At 36.9% G+C, this 22,738-nt stretch overlaps 1 protein-coding gene across 1 annotated transcript; it reads right to left on the reverse strand.

Moving 5' to 3' along the window:
* Positions 1-356: 356 nt before the first annotated feature.
* Positions 357-3,581, reverse strand: LOC125653615 (macrophage-expressed gene 1 protein-like). The gene has a single exon (XM_048883186.2). It carries the CDS (start codon positions 3,080-3,082, stop codon positions 839-841), a length of 2,244 nt encoding a protein of 747 aa, XP_048739143.2. The 5' UTR covers positions 3,083-3,581; the 3' UTR covers positions 357-838.
* Between the last annotated feature and the right edge of the window lie 19,157 nt (positions 3,582-22,738).

A 22,738-nucleotide genomic window follows, 5' to 3' on the forward strand; every position in this document is an offset into this window, starting at 1 on the left:
TTCGCCCTCAAACACGGTCACGCCGTAAAACATATTATTATTTTTTTTTTTACACATCTAATTTTCTTTAACCTTCAAAATTTTTCAACTTTTATATCCAAATAATCATTGCCATAACTTTTTGTTAAATCTTATGTATATAATTCACATCGCTGTTTACTTTATTCAAATATGTTTTCCTTTCATAATTTTATTATTGGGAAAAATGCAAGCTAAATTGGGGAAAAAATTGGCAAATTTTAGGAGGGGAAAGGGCCGAAATTCGGACCCAAAATGGGCCTTTAAAAAATCACCGATGATACTCAAAAGTTGGAAAACGTGATTAATTTACAAACGAACAAATATAAACAAATACACTTAGAAACATACACTTTATAAGGATAATCCAAATACAACAAATACTGTACAATAAACAGACCCTAATTAAGTTAATGATAATTGGTAAAACACACACTTTATAAGGATAATCCAAATACAACAAATAATGTACAATAAATAGACCCTAATTAAGTTAATGATAATTGGTAAAACACACACTTTATAAGGATAATCCAAATACAACATATAACGTACAATAAACAAACCCTAATTACGTTAATGATAATTAATGTATAGGTAAAAGTCATCTACATAGAAATCAGATAACATGGACAAAAAGTTATGGGGGAAAAGAAAATGCAAATTAAAACAGTTTGGTGTTTTATCAAAATTAACACATATCCAGATCGCTTCAATCGTTAGTCATTCTTTTCAAATTATTAAGAATCCCCAGACGGTAGTATAATTGCATTTGTTTTTCTCAAATAGCAGACCTGTGAAATACGATCAATTATTGTGTTCACGCTGACTGGGGAGAATCCGTGGTTTGCCCCGCAGAGCCGTACTCTCGACGATTGACGGCGCTTGAATCAGGATAGTCCATCCTCGTGTATGGACGTTTTGACTTCCTGTGTCTTCTGAACATCAATGCTACTATGGCTAGCGTTGCTATGACTACCAATATAGTCACTATAGCGACAGTTGCCGTGGCACCGGACGAGAGTTCGCCGTCACTGCTAGCCGTAGAATCGCTGCCCTTGTCTTTTTCATGGGCGACGTCAGGCTGATTTCCGAATTCCAGATTCGTCCATGACTGCCCATCCTCACTGATCATATACTCCTCATTAATATCTGAATCCACAAAGGCGTTTCCCGGAAGTTCCATAAACGGAGGTCGTCTCACAGGCGGAAAACCTTTGTCAGAGAACGCGTTTGCTTTAACACAGTAGTCGATTTCACACGAGTTTTCCACACTTGCCAGATGCATGCTGTATCCCGTTGGACATCCTCGCGGCCAGTTGTTTGCACTAGTGGACTTCAGGTACGCGGACAGTGTGTGTAACATGTCTGGATTTTTCGGCGTGCTTTCCTGGTGAATGCTTAGCGGGTTTCCCGCCTTACAGCTGAACAAACCAGCAAATGGAACAGAGTACCGGAAGCCAAGTTCGTAATCGTCACTGACGCATACCTTCATCGTCAGCCCAAGTTTCAAGGGATAAAAGTAAAGGGGACAGCCCCGTGACTGTGTAATTGGGTTGTTAATCGAGTTCGTAAAAATTCCGCCGAATTGGAACCCAGATTGCTGGTCTACATGCCCTTGCGCAACGCACCAAAAAGCTTGATATTTTGCATTTCCAGAAACCATGTAATTGTGACAACAACGGCTCAGTCCCAAAAACCCGCAATGGCGACAGCTTCTACGGCTTTCGGACCCAGTTCTCATTCCTTCGGTTAATAAAACACTCTCGTATCCGCGAGGGCACGAGTAATCACCTGTAAGGGGGTTTTTCTGGGTGAGCCCGTTGCACAGATTTTGACTGATTTGCCCCGACTGACGACAGGTCTGATATACTCCCCCAAACGTGTAGTTGGTCTCCGGACTTTCGCACGTGCCATCATCCATGTTAGCAATGAAGCTGAAGTTGGGCGAGTCTATTTCGGTGCATCCCCTGTACACATTGTATTTATAGTATTCCTCCACGGCCTCCTTCACGGTTTGGACAAGTGGGTAGAGGACTGAGGGGGGTAAATCTGAGAGAGTCTGGGTCGTAATCAGGTCGTAGATCGGGAATCCGGACCTGTCCACGGCAACCAAGTCTCCTCCGAGCTCAGCAGCCCATTGGTTCAGCGTGAAATTGGAGGGTTGAAATACCGGTCCTCCGAACGTTCGTACAGAGGAATGGGTTCGGTTACCCAAATATTGATCAATGACTTCCTTAGATGTGCTATGTTTGTATTCGGCCCCGACGCTGAATATGCTCATAAAGGAGGCACTGGCAGCGGCGACAACTTGCCGGCGGTCCATGCTGTAGCTGTTGCTGAACGTCGATTTTATTTGATCCAACTGGGTGATAATTGCGCCTGCGTCAATACTGGAAATGACGTTAGTGCCGTAGTCTCGCACTAGCAGCTGGCTCTGGTACCGGGCCATATCTGTTTTGTTTGTTTGTATAAAGTAGGCGATGTTCTTGAGGCGATCCCGGAAGGCGAGGTTGAGCGGAGTGTCGGGTTGTAATTTGGCTGAGTAGCGGGTATATCTCGCCTGGACACGAGTGGTTACGGATCGGTCCATAATCTGGTGTTTACGGACGCTCTCTGATTCATGCGAATATTTCCCACTGATGCCAAAGTGTCCGATATGGAGGCCAGCCTCGACGTTGACAGATGAAGATGTTGTTGAGGTGAAATTATTCCAGTGCTGAAACAGTTCCCCGAAAACTTCTAACTGGCTGGATTTGATCGGGACCGTAAATACACCGTCCGGTATTATGTACCGCCCGTCATCCGTCGTCCGGCACTCTGAATAGTTGTACTGAAGTAACATACCAGCGTCCTTATTCTGAATATTGTCCCAGCCAAGCCCAGGGAGAACTTCAAAAAGTGCCGCATTTCCCCCCATCTTCCACACGCACCATTTTACATCCCCGGGGAGGTACGGATTTACAGGGGGTGGCGAGGGGGGTTTGGGTTTCACATCTAGCTCGGAACTCATAGAAGATCCCAATGCAATTGTCAACAAGAGAATTACACTTCTGCCTGACATGACGACGATTTGTGTTGTGTGATGATGAATAGCTGTAAAGCGGAAGATCTATAAGCACCGCAGTCACGGGAAATCCCACAGATAGTGAGATCGCGTGATTAATATATTCCAGGTCATAAGTTCCATACAATGCAGCTATAAAAATTATACACCGGTATATATGCTGAGAGCTTCGAGGTTTTTTAAATTCACCCGTTGATGATTTTCAGAAAACGGTATATCTATACGCTGAGGGCTTCGAGGTTTTTTAAATGCACCAGACGATGGTTTTCAGAAAACGACACAGGTGCTAAAATTGTAAAGAAAACAACAACAAAAAAAAACCGACTATTTATAGTTTTAAATATTTCACTGTTTTCGCTCAACATTGCCAGTGCATAAAACGAAAGTAGAAAATGCGTTGATGAATCAATATGTAAATTCCAAATAACGCATACCCCCGCCACACTATTTATACCAGGGGAAAATCCGTGCAGTTCTAGCAATGGGCATAATCATGTTATTCGCTCCGTGCAGCGTTTGGTTTATAAGTGTTAACTATTGACTTTTTATAATCATGCTATTTATTCCGTTTATGCAAGCAAAAATCATTCATTCACATTTACGGAATAAATGCTATAATTAAGTACGTAGAATACATGCTCATTCGGAGCGAATAACATGATTATGCCTTACAATGTATTTATGTCTACAATAAATTCAAACAGAATTTAAGTCAGTGTACATGTAAAAGATAATTTTGTGTATTGGCTATATAACTAATAAAAAATTGTTATATATGTTGGCGGTAGAGAACAGTTCTAAGTGAGATGAAATTGAAAACTGATGGTGTCACTATTAAAACAGTCTACAGATTTCAGTTTTAATTCTAAAAATAGATGCAGTTTGCTGTTGAAGTATTTTTAGTAACACTGCATGGGCAATCGCCCATTCATATCATAAAAATGGATTTGATCCATGATCATAATGTGTATAACATTGTAAATACTGAAAAAGATGTTTTATATTACATGACTATTATCAGTATTTTTCAGTTGCAGATTTAGAGGGGGCGCAGCTCCCCCCCCCCCCCCCCCCCCTCTAAAATTTTCTAATTTCAGGTAAATCGCGGTATCTTATTTCGGGAATTGTACTAAACGATAAAAGAAGCAATACTTTCTTCCACTCCCGGAGAAATGAATTACAAAATCTTTTGATTTCTTGAATTACTTTATTGGGAGAACTTAATTTTTTCCAAAAACCCCTTAAAATTTGGGTCATTTTATTAATTTCACTTTGAAAAAAAAAAACGATAGAAAATAGTACAAATGACTAAATAGGAGAAATATTTCAAGCCCCATAAAATCTGTAAAATCCAGGAGCTTCCGGGGGCTTCGCCCCCTGGACCCCCACGACGGCTTCGCCCTGGACCCACTGCCTCAAAGAGTGCCCCCTCCCCCGGTAACCGCAATTCCTGGATCCGCCCCTGTTTCTAAAGTTTTATATCATGGCACAGAAAAAACACACACGTGACTTTCACTGAGTCAAGCACGTGACTTTCACTGAGTCTTACTCGAGGAGACAGTCGCTACATGTACATACATGTATGTAAGGAGTTAGTATAGCGCATTTAGTGATTGTTTTTCTCATCCAAATCATCATATTCCTTTAAGTTTATAATATTATAACAAAGATAAACAAATATTCATCAAGTTTGAAATGATTACATATTCATGGGTTTTTTGTTTTCTTCCAAGAAGCAAAGATTCAGGTGGCGTAATTTGAAGATTTTTTAAAATTGTTTAAACTTGAAAATAAATGCAGACAAATGTTATCAATACAGGACATTACTTGTACGGGTTATTTTGGACTCAGTTCTTTAAAAAAGATATGAACAAAATTATCTTTACTATTCCTTCAAACATCTTAATTTGACGCAGTGTCTGATTCGAAAATTGAACCTGGTCTTCTCGGTTGCGAAACAAACGCTGAAACCACTGGGACAATCCGGAGGTGGATCTAAAACAGTTTTAAAAAGAAGTGGGTTGTAATCCGAGATGGCATTTTTTCCGCTTAAAAAAAAGAAAGTGAGGGCATCCAGACTCTGGAATTGCACTAAATGACAATTTTCTTTTAAGGGGTTGAAATCAAATAAAGTGGTGTGGAGTAGGTTGGTGCAGACCTGAATATACACAATGTACGCATAACAAGTTTTCTTTTAATCCAACCCAGCTTTTGTATACATGTAAATCAAATACTTGTAATAAAGAACTCTTTCTGAATGTTTTTTTTATCTATCATAAATTCTATTAAACATGCGTTTTAGCTCACCTGAACCGAAAGTTCAAGTGAGCTTTTCTGATCACATTTTGTCCGCCGTCCGTCTGTCCGTCCGTCTGTAAACTTTTCACATTTTCGACTTCTTCTCCAGAATCACTGGGCCAATTTCAACCAAACTTGCCACAAAGCATCCTTGGGTGAAGGGCTTTCAAGTTTGTTCAAATGAAGGGCCATGTCCCTTTCAAAGGGGAGATAATCACAAAAATGCAAAAATAGGGAGGGGTCATTTAACATCTTCTCAAGAACCACTGGGCCAGAAAAGCTGAGATTTACATGAAAGCTTCCTGATATAATGCAGATTCAAGTTTGTTCAAATCATTGGCCCGGGGTTTGGATGGGGCCACAATAGGGGATCAAAGTTTTACATACAAATATATAGGATAAATCTTTAAAAATCTTCTTCTCAAGAACCATTGAGCCAGAAAAGATGATATTTACATGAAAGCTTCCTGATATAATGCAAATTCAAGGTTTTTTTTTCAAATCATGACCCCCGGGGGTATGATGGGGCCACAATAGGGGATCAAAGTTTTACATAATATAAATATAGGAAAAATATTCTTCCCAAGAACCACTCAGCCAGAAAAGATGAGATTCACATAAAAGTTCCTAACATAATGCAGATTCAAGTTTGTTCAAATCATGGCCCCCGGGGGTATGATGGGGCCACAATAGGGGATCAAAGTTGTACATACAAATACATAGGAAAAATCTTCTTCTCAAGAACCACTAAGCCAAAAAAGCTGAGATTTACATGAAAGCTTCCTGACATAATGCAGATTCAAGTTTGTTCAAATCATGGCCCCTGGGGGTATGATGGGGCCACAATAGGGGATCAAAGTTGTACATACAAATATATAGGAAAAATCTTCTTGTCAAGAACCACTGAGCCAGAAAAGCTGAAATTTACATGAAAGCTTCCTGACATAATGCAGATTCAAGTTTGTTCAAATCATGGCCCCTGGGGGTATGATGGGGCCACAATAGGAGATCAAAGTTTTACATACAAATACATAGGAAAAATCTTCTTGTCAAGAACCACTGAGCCAGAAAAGCTGAAATTTACATGAAAGCTTCCTGACATAATTCAGATTCAAGTTTGTTCAAATCATGGCCCCTGGGGGTATGATGGGGCCACAATAGGGGATCAAAGTTGTACATACAAATATATAGGAAAAATCTTCTTGTCAAGAACCACTCAGCCAGAAAAGCTGAGATTTACATGAAAGCTTCCTGACATAATGCAGATTCAAGTTTGTTCAAATCATGGCCCCCGGGGGTATGATGGGGCCACAATAGGGGATCAAAGTTGTACATACAAATATATAGGAAAAATCTTCTTGTCAAGAACCACTGAGCCAGAAAACCTGATATTTACATGAAAGCTTTCTGACATATATTTCAGATTCAAGTTTGTTAAAATAATGGCCCCCAGGGGAGGATGGGGTCACAAGGGGCGGGGGGGGGTATAAAAATTTTGCATACAAATATATAGGGAAAATAATTAGATATGAGCCAAGTGACTCAGGTGAGCGATGTGGTCCATGGGCCTCTTGTTTTAATTGATGTAGGTAACTCCCCGCCCACCCACTTTTTGTTTAGCTCTTCGTCAAAACCCATGCTTTTATTACAGAATATGATGCTAGAAATTCACTTCCTGGACGATGATGTTTTAAGATCGGGCCCTAGGATCACTTTCGTCTTCGGTCAAACACACCGGCTGTTTAAATTTCTTTTTGAAATCTGAGATTTTTTGGGTCAAATTGCGGAGTTGAACTCATCAAACCTGCCACCAAAATTGAGTCATGATCAAGTTGAGGAAATGCTTGAGTTTTTCTCAATAAACCCGAGATTGCTGAATACCTGTTTTAGAAGTAAACTCAAGGCCAAAATGACTGTCAGGAGACTTGTCCGGTTGAATTGAATTTGAATTACTGGACAAACTACTGGGGACAGGAGCATTAGCAGTGGTGGATCCAAAGGGGGTGGAGGTGTTCCGGTAGTTGGGACACCCCTTTGGTCAAAATATTTTACTTAAAAAGGTAAAAATAACGCATTTAGAGGGTGGAAACCCCTTTGAAAACCAAAAGTAATGGTAGAATTCCCCTTTTAAAAATTCTTGAATCCACCCCTGATTACATGTAGTTCCGCTGGATGTTTGTTTTGTCTAAGGACAAGATTTCCCAGAGCTACCGCATTTTTACGTGTACATGCGACTTGATATTCAATGATTTGTGAAACACAGGAAACTTTAATACAGAGCAGATTTTTTGTCGAAAGTTTACTTTGCAGTAATGTAAATATGTTTCTATTCCATTTCTCAAGATATGGTAACAAGGAAAAGACATGTTTTACGTGCGTATATATGCGTCCGTGTCCTTTGAATATCTCTTATGAAAAAAAAAAACAACCCTGTTTATCGATGTTTTTTCAGTGATTGTTCAGGATCTGACAGGATTAAGAAGGTGTATCCCCTTTCTGTATAGAATATCATATGAGTACATTTGTAATACAAAGTTGCTAGGTGGGGCAGACAAAGTTTTTTTTTAATCCCCACCCCCCATTGAAAATTTTTCCTGAATGCTCCTAGAATTTGGGTATTGCTTGCGAATTAGTTTCTGGATGTTGAAAATTTCGTTTCAACGGGAATTGTAGAAAGGGGGCGGGTGATTGATTTTAGGGGTAGGGGTAACAAAAATTGGTATGCTGGTTACATTATTGAGCCCGGGTTACGAAATGTTCTTAGTTTCTGTGGCAATATAAAAAAAAAAAACCGTGACAACCTTTGGTGTATTGTTGTTTTCTTTAAAATCATTTCACTTTGAAAAGACAAAACAGAGCGTCCAAATATGTTAATATTATGACTTTTCTTTTGAAAAATGAATGTAGAGTTCTAAAATTTGCCGCTTATTTTTTATTTCTTGTCTTTAAATTGAAATATATATCAATATCTAATTGAAATAACATCCAAGAAAGAGTTGAATAATCATGAATTTAAAGTATCTTACTTTTTAAAATAATTGACGATTAACAAAAATATCAAACACATTTCCTTCCTTGCGTTGCACGGCTCTTCACTATCTGATCGATTTTAAATTTACAAATCATGTCATACACTTTCACACACGAGCTGCTTGGCGTTTTGTAAATATCGGGATTAAGGGTAGCGACGCGTTATAGGGGTTTTATTTAAAAATCAAATTCTACATCTTTTATTTTACATCAGAAAACGCCTCATATTGCCATATATATAGATAGATAGATAGAATCGATTTATTTGCCAATCATGATCCCACTGGGGGCATAACATAGATACAAAAAATGAGCATGATTTGTAAACAAACATGAGTACAAGAAAAGTCACATCAATAAAAACAAAACATATAAAAAATACAATGTAGTCTATATTCGTGCCCATGGGAATTCCAACAGACTGTTGGAAGACCTGATCAACAAAGACCACGAAGATATTGTCAACGAGGAACTCCAGCATATTTTTTTTATTTCAATTCCAGAGCACTGTTGCGTGGAATCATTGTGACGTTTAACAGAGTGAATTTTTGGATGACTGATCACTAGATAGGAATATTTGCGTTTTCTATTTTTGTTCAAGAAGCAACTGTCTATGATGTCAAAAAATCTAGTCTTTAATTTATCGTGAGGAATGCTCGTGTAAAGTGTTGAAAAGTCATAGGTTTTGATGTGGTTGATTTGATAAAGGTTTTTCTATTTCAAGTTTACTAAAAGTTCTTTAGAATTTTTTAGAATCCACACCCGAAGTACGTCAAAGCGTAGATATGACGGCACAAATCGACTTAGATACCCTGAATTTCATCAACATTGCACTTCGTTAAACATTAAGCCTAATAGTACACTGTAGTTTAGAGCTAGGAGACGGCAAGATCCACTTAGGTTCACAATATCAGTCCAATGTTTGTCTTTGTGAGATATGTGCCATTTTCGACGACGGACGTCTGTAATTGGTGACAGAATTATTCTTGTCAATGGTTCACATTTAGCTCTGATTATTTCGCGCGCTTTAGTCACTAGAGATCGCAGTACCTCGTTGGTTCGCTGTGCTCGCTTAAATACGGTGTAACTGTTGTACCGAGCGATGCATGAAATTGTCATTGGTGTGTCCCATCAGTGATATCTAAATAGTATAGGGAGGAGGACTATATGAGGATATCTACAGGATCCGCCTATTCATTTAACGTGGGGAATATAACGACAGCCGACGTAATCCCTGCATTGCGACGTGGCAGTTAAATTTGTAGGACGGCTTCTAATGAAACACTTATAAACAACAACAATACATCCTCTTTTTCAATTTACAAATCCATGTTTTCTCATTAACATATCTAGTGTTTGAAATCGTTTTAATCGTCTTAAAAAGCCGAAAAACAATACCCATATTAAAAGAGAACACAAATTGAAAATAAAACTTTCTTTAAAAAATCCACCTTTATCATGTGTATTTAGCCCGAGGCACATTTTCATACCTCCTACAAGGCCACCGATATCCACATAATTTATCAGCACTTCTTAGTATCGACAGCACATCCCACGGCACTTATCAGTAAGTATCAGAACCCAAAGTACAAAACACAGTAAACATCAGCAATTCTCAGCACCAACAGAAATCATAAGCACCAACAGCAAAATTAACAGTAATTATCTGAACTTATCAGCAACAACAGTAAAAATAACAGTAATTATCAGAACTCATCAGCACCAACAGTAAAAATAACAGTAATTATCAGAACTCATCAGCACCAACAGTAAAAATAACAGTAATTATCAGAACTCATCAGCACCAACAGTAAAAATAACAGTAATTATCAGAACTCATCAGCACCAACAGTAAAAATAACAGTAATTATCAGAACTCATCAGCACCAACAGTAAAAATAACAGTAATTATCAGAACTCATCAGCACCAACAGTAAAAATAACAGTAATTATCAGAACTCATCAGCACCAACAGTAAAAATAACAGTAATTATCAGAACTCATCAGCACCAACAGTAAAAATAACAGTAATTATCAGAACTCATCAGCACCAACAGTAAAAATAACAGTAATTATCAGAACTCATCAGCACCAACAGTAAAAATAACAGTAATTATCAGAACTCATCAGCACCAACAGTAAAAATAACAGTAATTATCAGAACTTATCAGCACCAACAGTAAAAATAACAGTAATTATCAGAACTTATCAGCACCAACAGTAAAAATAACAGTAATTATCAGAACTTATCAGCACCAACAGTAAAAATAACAGTAATTATCAGAACTCATCAGCACCAACAGTAAAAATAACAGTAATTATCAGAACTCATCAGCACCAACAGTAAAAATAACAGTAATTATCAGAACTCATCAGCAACAACAGTAAAAATAACAGTAATTATCAGAACTCATCAGCAACAACAGTAAAAATAACAGTAATTATCAGAACTCATCAGCACCAACAGTAAAAATAACAGTAATTATCAGAACTCATCAGCACCAACAGTAAAAATAACAGTAATTATCAGAACTTATCAGCACCAACAGTAAAAATAACAGTAATTATCAGAACTTATCAGCACCAACAGTAAAAATAACAGTAATTATCAGAACTCATCAGCACCAACAGTAAAAATAACAGTAATTATCAGAACTCATCAGCACCAACAGTAAAAATAACAGTAATTATCAGAACTCATCAGCACCAACAGTAAAAATAACAGTAATTATCAGAACTCATCAGCACCAACAGTAAAAATAACAGTAATTATCAGAACTCATCAGCACCAACAGTAAAAATAACAGTAATTATCAGAACTTATCAGCACCAACAGTAAAAATAACAGTAATTATCAGAACTTATCAGCACCAACAGTAAAAATAACAGTAATTATCAGAACTCATCAGCACCAACAGTAAAAATAACAGTAATTATCAGAACTCATCAGCACCAACAGTAAAAATAACAGTAATTATCAGAACTTATCAGCACCAACAGTAAAAATAACAGTAATTATCAGAACTTATCAGCACCAACAGTAAAAATAACAGTAATTATCAGAACTCATCAGCACCAACAGTAAAAATAACAGTAATTATCAGCACACTAACATTAAATATCACTAATTATCAGCAGTACATTTTACGTCAAGCACTGAAATAAATATTTTTATTAATTGAAAAGCGAGGCTCTAAAGGTAACACGTACATACAAGGAAAATGTCAAAATCAGCAAACGAAAGGAGATAATCTCTACATATGTTCACTGAAAGTTTCCTCATTAATATGGGCACCGCCATTATCTTATTCATTAGCTGCTTCTACAGTTATTATGAATACGTATGTGATATCAATTTCAAACAGTTCAATGTTGTCATGTACATTTGTACGGTTATGATCCCTTGATTAAAGTTTACAAAAAAAATAAAAATACATGTACTCGTCCAACTGAATTAATCTTTTAATTCACCTGTGAATCAAGTAAAAACAATCGTAACATTTTTAGTCAAGAGTGACAGTGTTATATTAAAATTGGACCTGGAATGACGTAATTCAATTTTCATTTTTTTAAGTTTGAAGTTATTTCTGTTAATTACATTACACACTTGATCATTCCTCACGATGAATTAAAGAGGAAACATTTTTACATCATAGACAGTTGCTTCTGCAACAAAAGCGGAAAAGGGAAATATTCGTATCTCTTGATCAGTCATCCTAAATATTACTTTCTTAAATGCTGCTCTAATTTCATACATAGATAATGGAAAAATAAATATGCTAGAATTCCTCATTGACAATATCATCATGGTCTTTGGTGATCAGGTCTTCCAACAGTCTGCTGGAATTCCCTTAGGCACGAATTGTGCTCCTTTCTTATGTGAACCGATTTTATATTCTGGTGAAACAGATTTTATTCAAAAACTTCTACATGGGAAGAATGAATCTTTTGTTGTTGCCTTCAAGTCAAGTTTCAAATGAAAGATGAAGATAACGTACAGTGATTAATTTCATAACCCTCGTGGATTAAAATTTTATATAATTTCATGACAAGACACAGATAATGATTCCTTATCACCTTGGTAAAATGTTTGTGAAAAATAAAGGAAATATATCGCATAATGGACTTGATAAATGATTTAATGAAAACAGAGTTATTGTCCTTGGATTCAATATTTTGAAACATATCATTGACTATTCAAATATAACTAAGACTTTTGAAATATTTTATGGCTAACAAGATTTTTTTTCAATAAGTATTGAATAAAACTCTAACAAAATTTATGTTCCAGTCATTAAATTATTGACTTTGCAACATCCTATGACATCACGGAAGTGTGGAACTACGTTGATAAAAAATACATCTCACTAGGGTTCTATTTTCAGCACATTGCTTCAGCTCAGAATCATTGTATATCTGTGCATCTGATGCTGATCCAGCACCTCCCACATCAGCCCAGATTTTATAATCCGTATTTACTAGAGAGCCAGCAGAACAATGGAGTAGAATTCTTTTTAATCAGAATATTGGGGCCCACGTTTTGGAGGACGGCGGCAGGAAACGTGCTTCCCATCAAGTGTCCCACATATTTGGGGGAAGTTCCATCTTCTGTAGATCTTGTCAGCTATAATACGCCAACTCTCAGTAGTGGTAGAACAAACACGTATATCATCCATGTATCCATCATTGATGGCGTTACAAACTTCTCTCACCACTATCGAAATAGTATTCTGGGGTATTCTCTAGGCAAACCTCATTGAGGAATACTTGTTCTACAGAGGCTAGATGACGCAAAGTCAGGGAAACATTCAAGCGAAATTCAAGGGACTCTCTGTGCTACGTACATGTATGCGTTTTGGTTATCCTTGAACGCACTCTCCCTAGCAGCTCATCAAACATGTCTGAGACATGCGGCGAAAGTTTGCGAATGGCGCAGGGTCCTCATTACGGAGTTCTGGTCGTACATGTCAAACTCTCTTCGCCTCCCTATGCATAGTCTTATCCAGATCTTTCTACGTTGATCTCTTCTCCTCCTCATCCTATTGGCTGGCAACTTGTATAGTGCCAAATCGATCAGGTCATTTTGATGTCGCAAAACGCCTATTTAGTACTCTCATCGCAGCCTGTCAGAGCCCGCATTGATTGTAGACTTTTGTATATGCTCATATGTACCAAATAAATGTAGTTGACCCCTGAACTCTGGCGAATACCTGTAAGATATAAACACGTTCCGCGCGTTCTACACACGTTTTAAACATATTCGGTAAGTTCTAAGGACGTCAGAAATACATGTACGTTGCCTTTAGGTTAGAAATAAGCTAAGCGTACGCTGCTCAATTGCCCTGCTGGTAGCCGATGTATGTCAACTTATGAGTAACATGCATGTAAAGTGCGTGAACGCATGTACAACTTACCTGTCGCGTACTTCTAACTTATGCCTAACGTGTAAGCAATACGTCGGCATACGCTGAAAATTTTGTGCATGCACAAAATTGTGGGCTGCGTTCGGCGTACATCAACTTAAACCATCGTATTTCAGCATGCTCATAACTTCTTCAAAACGTACCCATAACGTATTCAACGTACACCAGCTTGATAAATTTCTCATACGTCGGCATACAGTGATGTCAATGTTTGACAGGCCGAATAGGGAAGCTCCGCATAGTACGCATTTACATGTTTATTTGTCATTTGTTTCAAGAAACTGGATGACTCTTGGTCGACTTTGAGCTCAGATAAAAGAATTAGTTTGACAACGACTCGGACAACGTCACTTCCTGTACATGTTGACGAAACTTGATTAGTTGGTGTATAGTGATTCAACCAACATTTTGCTGATGTACAGCTTCGTGTCATTTTACAGACAAAAGCCAATTGTGAAATAAGTATGTTTGTCCAATATTGTCCCCATATTGTTGTAATTACATTGGATTTCAAACATTTCGGTTGAGCATCACTGAAGAGACATTAGTTGTCGAAATGCGCATCTGGTGCATCAAAATTGGTATCGTATAAGTTTTACATTAACAACCCGTCTTAGCTAAATTAATATTGCATCAAAGAATATAACGTCAATTTGTGGTAGTAATTAAAAGTAATGTCCCTCATCTCTCGTCGTTTGTCATACATATTGAACAAAACACCCAACAGGTTGCCTGGAGCAATGAGAAATTGAAAACGTATACAAAGTGGGCGAGGAACCAAATATGCACAATAACAAAACTATTGTAAATCTGTAATTTATTTCGTATTTGACATTACATGAATCATACAAGAACCTGTATATAAGTAACTCATACATTTATTGAGCACAGTCTATCTGTTGACCTTGGAATTGGTTGTGACTTTCTGCAGCATTGCGTGATTCTACGAAAGAACTTTTGACTTGGGGAAGAAAATAAAAAGTAAATTAATGGATTAAGAGCATTGTTTAAAAGCATACACAATGACACAACTGGTTTGCCATACCTAGAATAGAAAATCACACATACTTCCAATCTGTCATGTGAAGAAATGCATATAAAACTTAAAAGCATATATGGTTGCGCCGGGGTTGTACTCAATATGTAAATCACAATTATAACAGAAAGCATCAGGGACATTTTTCTTGAAATTGATGAGTTTTGCTAGGAGACAAATTACTCGTCTTTTTGAATTTGAAAATTTTAATAATGTGCTAAACCAGAATGAGGAAAAATGGAACAGATATGACATATATAATAAATAGTACTTCCAACATATGAACATCTTTGAAATTGATTCCAGCAAGTTGTACCATTTTAAGTACTAGAACGTATAGAGACCCAATTAGTATTCCTGCAAACCACACTGTCCCCGACATTTTCATTACGCTTTTTGTGATGATCTTCAAACTTTGCAAAGGCTTAGTAATAAATACATAGCGTAAATATGCAATTATCACGATATGAAAGTTCGCACTGTATAAAAAATAAAACGTAATTATTGAGTAAAAATACAGAACTTGGTATCCTATGAAATATTTTAAACTGTCAATCGTGTATACGTAACGCGAACACAAACATAACAAATCAGCAACGGAGAGACACGGTATTGCCGTGAATGTCGGTGTTCGAAGCTTCTTCCTTGTTGATACAAGAATGATTATGATAGTATTACCAGCCACTCCAATAACAAGGAAGATTATAGAAATGATTGTAAGTGGTAGATCCCACGAGTAATCGGGTGCTCGATTAAGTGAAACAGTACTGATATCCAATAAAGATGACGTGTTTGGAGGATCTGTGTATGTCAGCTCTGTGAAATAGAGACATACGAATGAATGAATTAAAATGATAATAAATAAAGAGTTCATGTCTGTATTATAAGGCATGTTGATATGGTCACTATACGTACTGTCCATAAGTTATGAAGATGTTCTGTGCAGATGGTGTCCGGTTTTTTTACTGGTGTGTTCGATATTCCAGCCTCTGAGAAAGAATTCGATGAAGTATGTATAAATTTATGCAAACATGTTTATATAGTCACTGAGTGTAATCCCGTCCAGTTTGAATAACGTGTCCACTCTTTGGATCCAGTAGAATCACACAACAGGCTTATTAATACATGTAGTAGCCATCACTTACCTCTTAATTGTGGTCACTGATTTATAACGGTTTTCCCACACTGGCGATTTCAGTTGGGATTTCTTGGCGTGAACATAATACTACATTAATATGCATTTCTATAATGGACGGTGTCTGAATTCCACTGTCCTGGAACAATATCAACCATTAATGATTTCTCAGTTCATTATCAAATTAACAGACGAGAACAAACCTCTAACAGATATTTAAATTCTCCAGGATAAAAGTCTTGAACATAATTTGTGTGGTTTGCTTAAAGTTTGGCGAAAGTGTGGTGAAAGCAATGATTAAAATTCTTATTTACCAACAACCGAGAAAATGTCAAGAATATGAAATTCAGTTATTGTATAAAAGGAGACATTTATCACAACTAAGACGCATATCTCTTCTTCTTACAAAAAGCATTGAAAAGTTGTTACTTTCGCAAACTTAAACTCACATTTGTATCTGCAAGAAAACTTTCTAAATCAACAACATTACTTTTAACTAAACCTTGGATGCAGAACAACATTGACATTTCTCTACCTGTCGAATTACAGTCCCTGAAACGTTCTACTTTCCCACATGAGTGGTGAGCGAACAGTGAACGCATGCAAAGCAAAAGGTGAACACACGGTGAACCTACGCAGAGTGAACACTGAACGCAGCTTTGTGAACGAACGCTGAACACAAAGTGAATAGTGAGCGCACTGTGAACGGAAGATGTTGTATTCATTCGCAATGTTTCGGATTTTCCCCTTAAATTCTTCAACAAAAATGGAAAACTGAAATATTCATATTTAATGATTAGTCATCCAAAATATTACTTTGTTAAACACCACTCTGATTCCACGCACAAGTACTCTGAAGTTGAAATTAAAAATATGCTAGAGTTCCTCATTGACAATATCTTCGTAGTCTTAGGTGATCAGGTCTTCAAACAGTCTGTCGGAATTCCCATGGGAACGAATTGTGCTCCTTTGTTGGTTGACCTGTTTTTAAATTCCTATGAAGCAGAATCTATTCAAAAGCTTCTAAGTAAGAAGAAAATAATATCTTGGTGTGTCTTTCAATGCGACATTTAGACATATCGAGGACGTTTTATTTATCAACAATGCTAATTTTCCTAAGTCAGTCATATATTTATTGAGAACAGCCTCTCAGTTGACCTAATGATTGCTTAAGAAGTCCTGCAGCATTGCGTAATTCCACGAAAAAATGTATGACTTGTGGAAGAAAAGAAGAAGTAGATGAATGGATTAACGGCGTTGTTCAAAAGGAAACACAATGACGCAACTGGTCCACCGTAATTAATAAGGGAAAATCTGCCATTCTGCGAGTTTGAAATTTGTAAGAGTGCATTTAAGAAATAAGGTATCATTTTAAAATATTTATCGGGATATAAATACGGGTTGGTCACGTGATCAAATTCCATAAAGCCCGAAGGGTGCGCGCAACGTTACACTAGCAGTTGTGATACGGTTTCACTTTTGAAAGTTGAAGACGCAGTTGTTGAAGACTGATTTTGACAGATATTCTGCGGACATTACGGAATTAACAGAAGACTGAGGTGTTGGAACATGAAGAACAGGGCGACAGTCGGCAGATGTAGGCAAATCATTGATAGACAGGACAGAGGACGCAGATGAATCTCCTGAAGGAACTGACATCGCAGAGGATGTGCCACATGTGGAAGTGCACGAAGGTAAGGGACGGTCTGGATTGGTAATTGTTGACAGACATGAGCTCACTGTACGCTTCTGCTGACTAGATAAATGTCTGTTATAGGTCTTCAACGACGCCTCGCTTCGATGCCCCGACATAAACATGATCTGGCGTGACTGGAAACCAGCATCACTCATGGCTGTAATGGCTGTGGCACGCAGGCAGTGCGGTGTGTAAGTTTTAATACACTTTGACGACTTACAAATATCCGTCATAAATCCTGAGAATGACCTTTTTGCTAAAGGTTTAGCAGTATACCACACTGATTGAAAAGCTGGAAGAGAGAGTGCGTCTTTGTAGCATGAGTTAAAGAGGTGTGTAGCATTGGACTCTGTTTTGCTCATCAGCAGATGAAGCATTTTTATTGGACATGCTTCACTCCCTGGAATTTCATAAATTCGTTTGTCGGATGGAGCTTCATGACATCCAATTCCACCCTGGAAATTTTTTTGTTGTGTTTCATGACGAAGCGTTGCATATTCCAGGCCATTTTCATCCTTCTGGAAGTGAAATGAATCCATACGCAATTGATGGTGAAATTCTAAGCCACGGGAAATAAAATGAATTGAAAGATTGTACCACACGCATTGTCGCAGTACAACAGGAGAGGATGGTGCACATTTGAAATACGAAGAAATTCTCTGCAGATCCTCTGTATGGATAATATCTTTGTGGTTTGTGGCCCTGGATGCCCCTGTTTTTGTCATACATTTTAACATCCCATCCAGAGTGTGATTTGCAGTTTTAAATTCTTTGTCTCTAACAACATCGATGGACCTACCCAAATCCTGCAGGTGTCTGTTTACTGCGGACCTTAAACTTTTCAGGGAATTCTTATGATAAGTCGCAGCTTGAACTTCAGTTAATTCTAAAGACCGTTTTTTTTATTCTTTAGGCTTTGCCTCACAATAAAATTTTCTCAGTCTGTTGGCAAGGAATTCAGCACTGACTGTCAAGAAGTCAAGACGTTCACCAAAGGCTTCCAAGTGCCAATCTAAAAATTGATCGGAAATATGTTTTGTAACTTGCTAGCAAGATATTTGTTCATATCTGTATTTCATTATTTGCTTTAGCCTTACATCTATTATTTTTGTTTAATTATTTACTTTTTTTAACTTTTTTCCTCCAGTTAGGGCCTATTTGATTTCTAATACTTTTCAGTTTTACTATTCTGTACATACTTTTTTATTCATGAATTTGTTGATCAAATAAACAGCTAAAATATTGATAATATTATTTGATTTGCATGAAATGTACATTTCAACTGTACCTTGAAATAGCTTGATCCCCCATTTTGTACTTCTCTTTGTTGATGCAGATTGCCTTGCATCCTGAAATTCTCGCATATCATTTTCAGAGACCGTTTTGAATCTTTTGGGTGGTGGGGGTGTTGAAACAGGCACACCTGGGCAGGGCAGACCCTCCATATCTGACATTTTCAGATTTTGTTTCATTTCATTAGTTTCCTCAACACTCTGAGGTGCCATAAGGGAAAGATCTAGTGATGCAAATATATCATCGTCTTGCAGAAAGTACAATTCCACCTCACCCATATTAAAGTCGCCAAAGTCGTCCATTGTTTACATACGAGTGACCAGGAGTCAGTGTAGCAGACGTAATTTTAGATATACTGAGTGAGACAGTGTTTTACAGAAATGTTTTTATTATTGATGAAAGTCCACTGCTTGGAATAAAAAAGAAATCATAAATACATTTTGTGATGTCGATTTCATCTATTTATAGACTTCTGTAATAAGCGGAAGCGATGGCTTGATGTGTATTGCCTTAGTAAAAGTAGTACCGGTAACCTACTTTTTTTAAATCAAATATTCATACGCACAGCCGTGACCTCTGTTGACCCCGTAATGGATTTATCCAGGGATAAATATGTTTGCTCGTAATAGTGTTATGTAGGAGAAAACGGTTGCAAATGTAAATATATATAAATAAAGCACAAACAAACAATTATAACACCCGACCTGCGGCACCCACCGCCTAGCAAGACTGTCAAACCAGTGCGTAAGTCCACTCGGCCACAACAACTTCCCTGGAAAGGAAGTCTTGTTATGCTCCTAAAGCGCTACTTATACACACTGATGCAATCTCACACAGTCGCTGTGTCATTCAGTGTTTAAGATATTTTATAAGGAGAGTGGATCTCTCGATGCAATTGTATAGAATATTTAATATAAAGCACAAACAAACAATTATAACACCCAACCTTGTGGTAAGGCAAAACAAATTTCGACGTCATACGACACTGAACGTTAAAACATAGTGTTTACAGTGATGTCATTATAAAGTAATGCGTGAAAACATATTTTTCATTTACAAATATGATAACGTTAAACTGAATTATTGAGTTTAGGTTTGAACATATTAATGAAACGTTTTTCCTTTTCACATCTCTGGATGTCACCTCCACCTTTAAACTTGTAAAATGGAAATATATTGAATTGTTTTTGTCCACAAACATCTAAATGTTCACTTAGTTGAATTTGCCTGTATTCCGGATTGTGGATTTGCTGTTTGTGGACCCGCACGCGAGCTGGAACAATACGTTTCAACTGTCAGTATGTAATGACGTCTAGATTTGTAATGTAAAGTTTCTGAAGATTTGAAATAAAAGCGCTAAAGCTTCACTAAACGTCTTCGTGTTTTTTCATTTTTATTTTTTACCTATACTTTTACCGATCATTGCGAAAAATACCCCCCCCCCCTCTCTCTCTCTCTCTCTCTCTCTCTCTCTCTCTCTCTCTCTCTCTCTATATATATATATATATATGATGACGATCCAACGTATTTTGAGGCAGTGTAAAGCTCCAGTTAGTATTCTTACAAACCACACCATTCCTGACATTCTTATCAATATTAATATTTTTGTTGTGATCTTCAAACTTTGCAAAAGTTAATAATAAACACATAGCGCAAATATGCAATTAACACGATATGAAAGTTCGCACTGTGTAGGAAATAAAACGAAATTATTGGGCAAATATACCAAAATTGGTATCCAATGAAAAGTTTTAAACTGCATGTCAATCGTGTATACGTAAGGCGAACACAAACATAGCAAATCAGCAACGGAGGGGCAAGCTATCGCCGTGAATGTCGGTGTTCGAAGTCTCTTCCTTGTTGATACAAGAATGATTATAATAGCATTACCGGTTACCCCGATAACAAGGGGATTGTTGAGATGGTTGTCATTGATAAATCACACGAAGAATCGGATTTTAGTTTAAATGAAGCAGTGCTAACATTCAATAAAGATGACTTATTTGGAGGACCTGTGGACGTCAGCTAATTGTGATATAGAGAAATCTGAATCAATAAAAAAAAAAAAAAAAAATCAAGGGAAAAATAATGGAAAAAAATTAAAATACTTCGTTTATATATCGTAGGTTATGTTGAAATGGACACTATACGTACCGTCCATGAGTTTTGAAAATGTCTTTTACAGATGGTGTCCGTATGTCTTCTATATTCCACCTTCTGAGAAAGAATTCAATGAAACATGTATCTGAATATATGAAAACATGCTTACGTTGTCACTGAGGATAATCCCGTCTAGTTTGAACAAACGCGTCCGAAATGCTGACTTCAATCGAGACTGTTAAAACCCCTGTACCATCATCTTGTTTGTCAGTAGCTTGCCCCGATTTAAAAACTGACCATCAGCAGAACAAGCTCTTGCGTATTGAATCAGTTGAGAGATATAAACATCATATGCAGGTGATAATAAAATATTGCTAAATAAATGTGGGAAGTAGTATCTTTCTTTTTAAGGGTTTTTGTGAAGTTTAGGAATACGATCATGCATCACCAGTCTGCATGTCCTAAACTTTCGCTTTATAAGAGATGTAGCATCACCAGTCTGCATGTCCTAAACTTTCGCAGAATAACAAACTTCGTGTTCCACTGTACATTACTTTTGTATGATTGTAATATGTTGTTTAAACACATATCCACGTTAAATTTCTTTAACCCCCCCCCCCCCATCTTTGATGAATTTTTTGCATTCCTAACAAATATATATTAACGGCAAACTACAAGTAATTTTTCAATATTCCATTATTACCTGCCACAGGCACTTGTTTCTGTAAATGACTTATGACCTCTGTATACTAATAATAACACTTTAAATTTCTTTTAATTCTATCCTTTTTGTTCCAAATAAAATGAAAAACAATTACTAGGAAGTTTGGTTGTTTGATCTTTTGGATAATGGAATATAGATGCTGTATATATAAATTTTGATATAGCAAGAGCATTGATTTCCCAAAATTATCAATTTTCTTTTTTCCACGATTCAAAAAGCTTTTTTACATCATCTATCTTTTTGGTCCAGTTATTTTTATAACATAAATCTTTGTCATGTCCAATATGTATACCTAATACCCTTACACGTGTTTCATTCACTGTAATACCATCTATATCTGCATATTGACCTTTCAGTGGTCCTAATAAAATGCACTACGTTTTTGAAAGGTTTAATTTCATACTAGAGAACTTGCTAAAAGTTTTGATTTCACTAATCGCTGATTTTACAGAAGTAATATCTTTCAAAGGTAATGTACAATCCTCAGCATGTTGTAATGTTCATGCCTTTCATTTTAAAACCATGTATTTCGTCATTATGACGTACCGGTAATCTAATATTGACAGTATTTCAGCAACAAACATAAAATTTATCGCCTCGCATCATTGCACATCTTCTTGAGAGCCAATTGTTATTCTTAAGTCTAAAAACAGGATTTTTGTATAGAATTTGAAAATAATCATGAAAGAAAGAAAACCGAATCAAACATGTGTGAATTATGTAAAGAAAATGTTGAAGACAATGAATACTTCATTTATTTTTGTGATTTCAATGTAAAGCATTTATGGGAAATGACGTCAAAGGTTGTCAAATTTAACATCAAAAGGAAACACATTCTTATTGGATTTTATTTTGAAAACAACCACGGAATTGTCATTTTGAATAACGTAATTTCTACTATATAGCAACTGTTATTTA

Source organism: Ostrea edulis, chromosome 7 (genome assembly GCF_947568905.1).
Source record: "Ostrea edulis chromosome 7, xbOstEdul1.1, whole genome shotgun sequence".
Classification (NCBI taxonomy): Eukaryota; Metazoa; Mollusca; class Bivalvia; order Ostreida; family Ostreidae; genus Ostrea; species Ostrea edulis.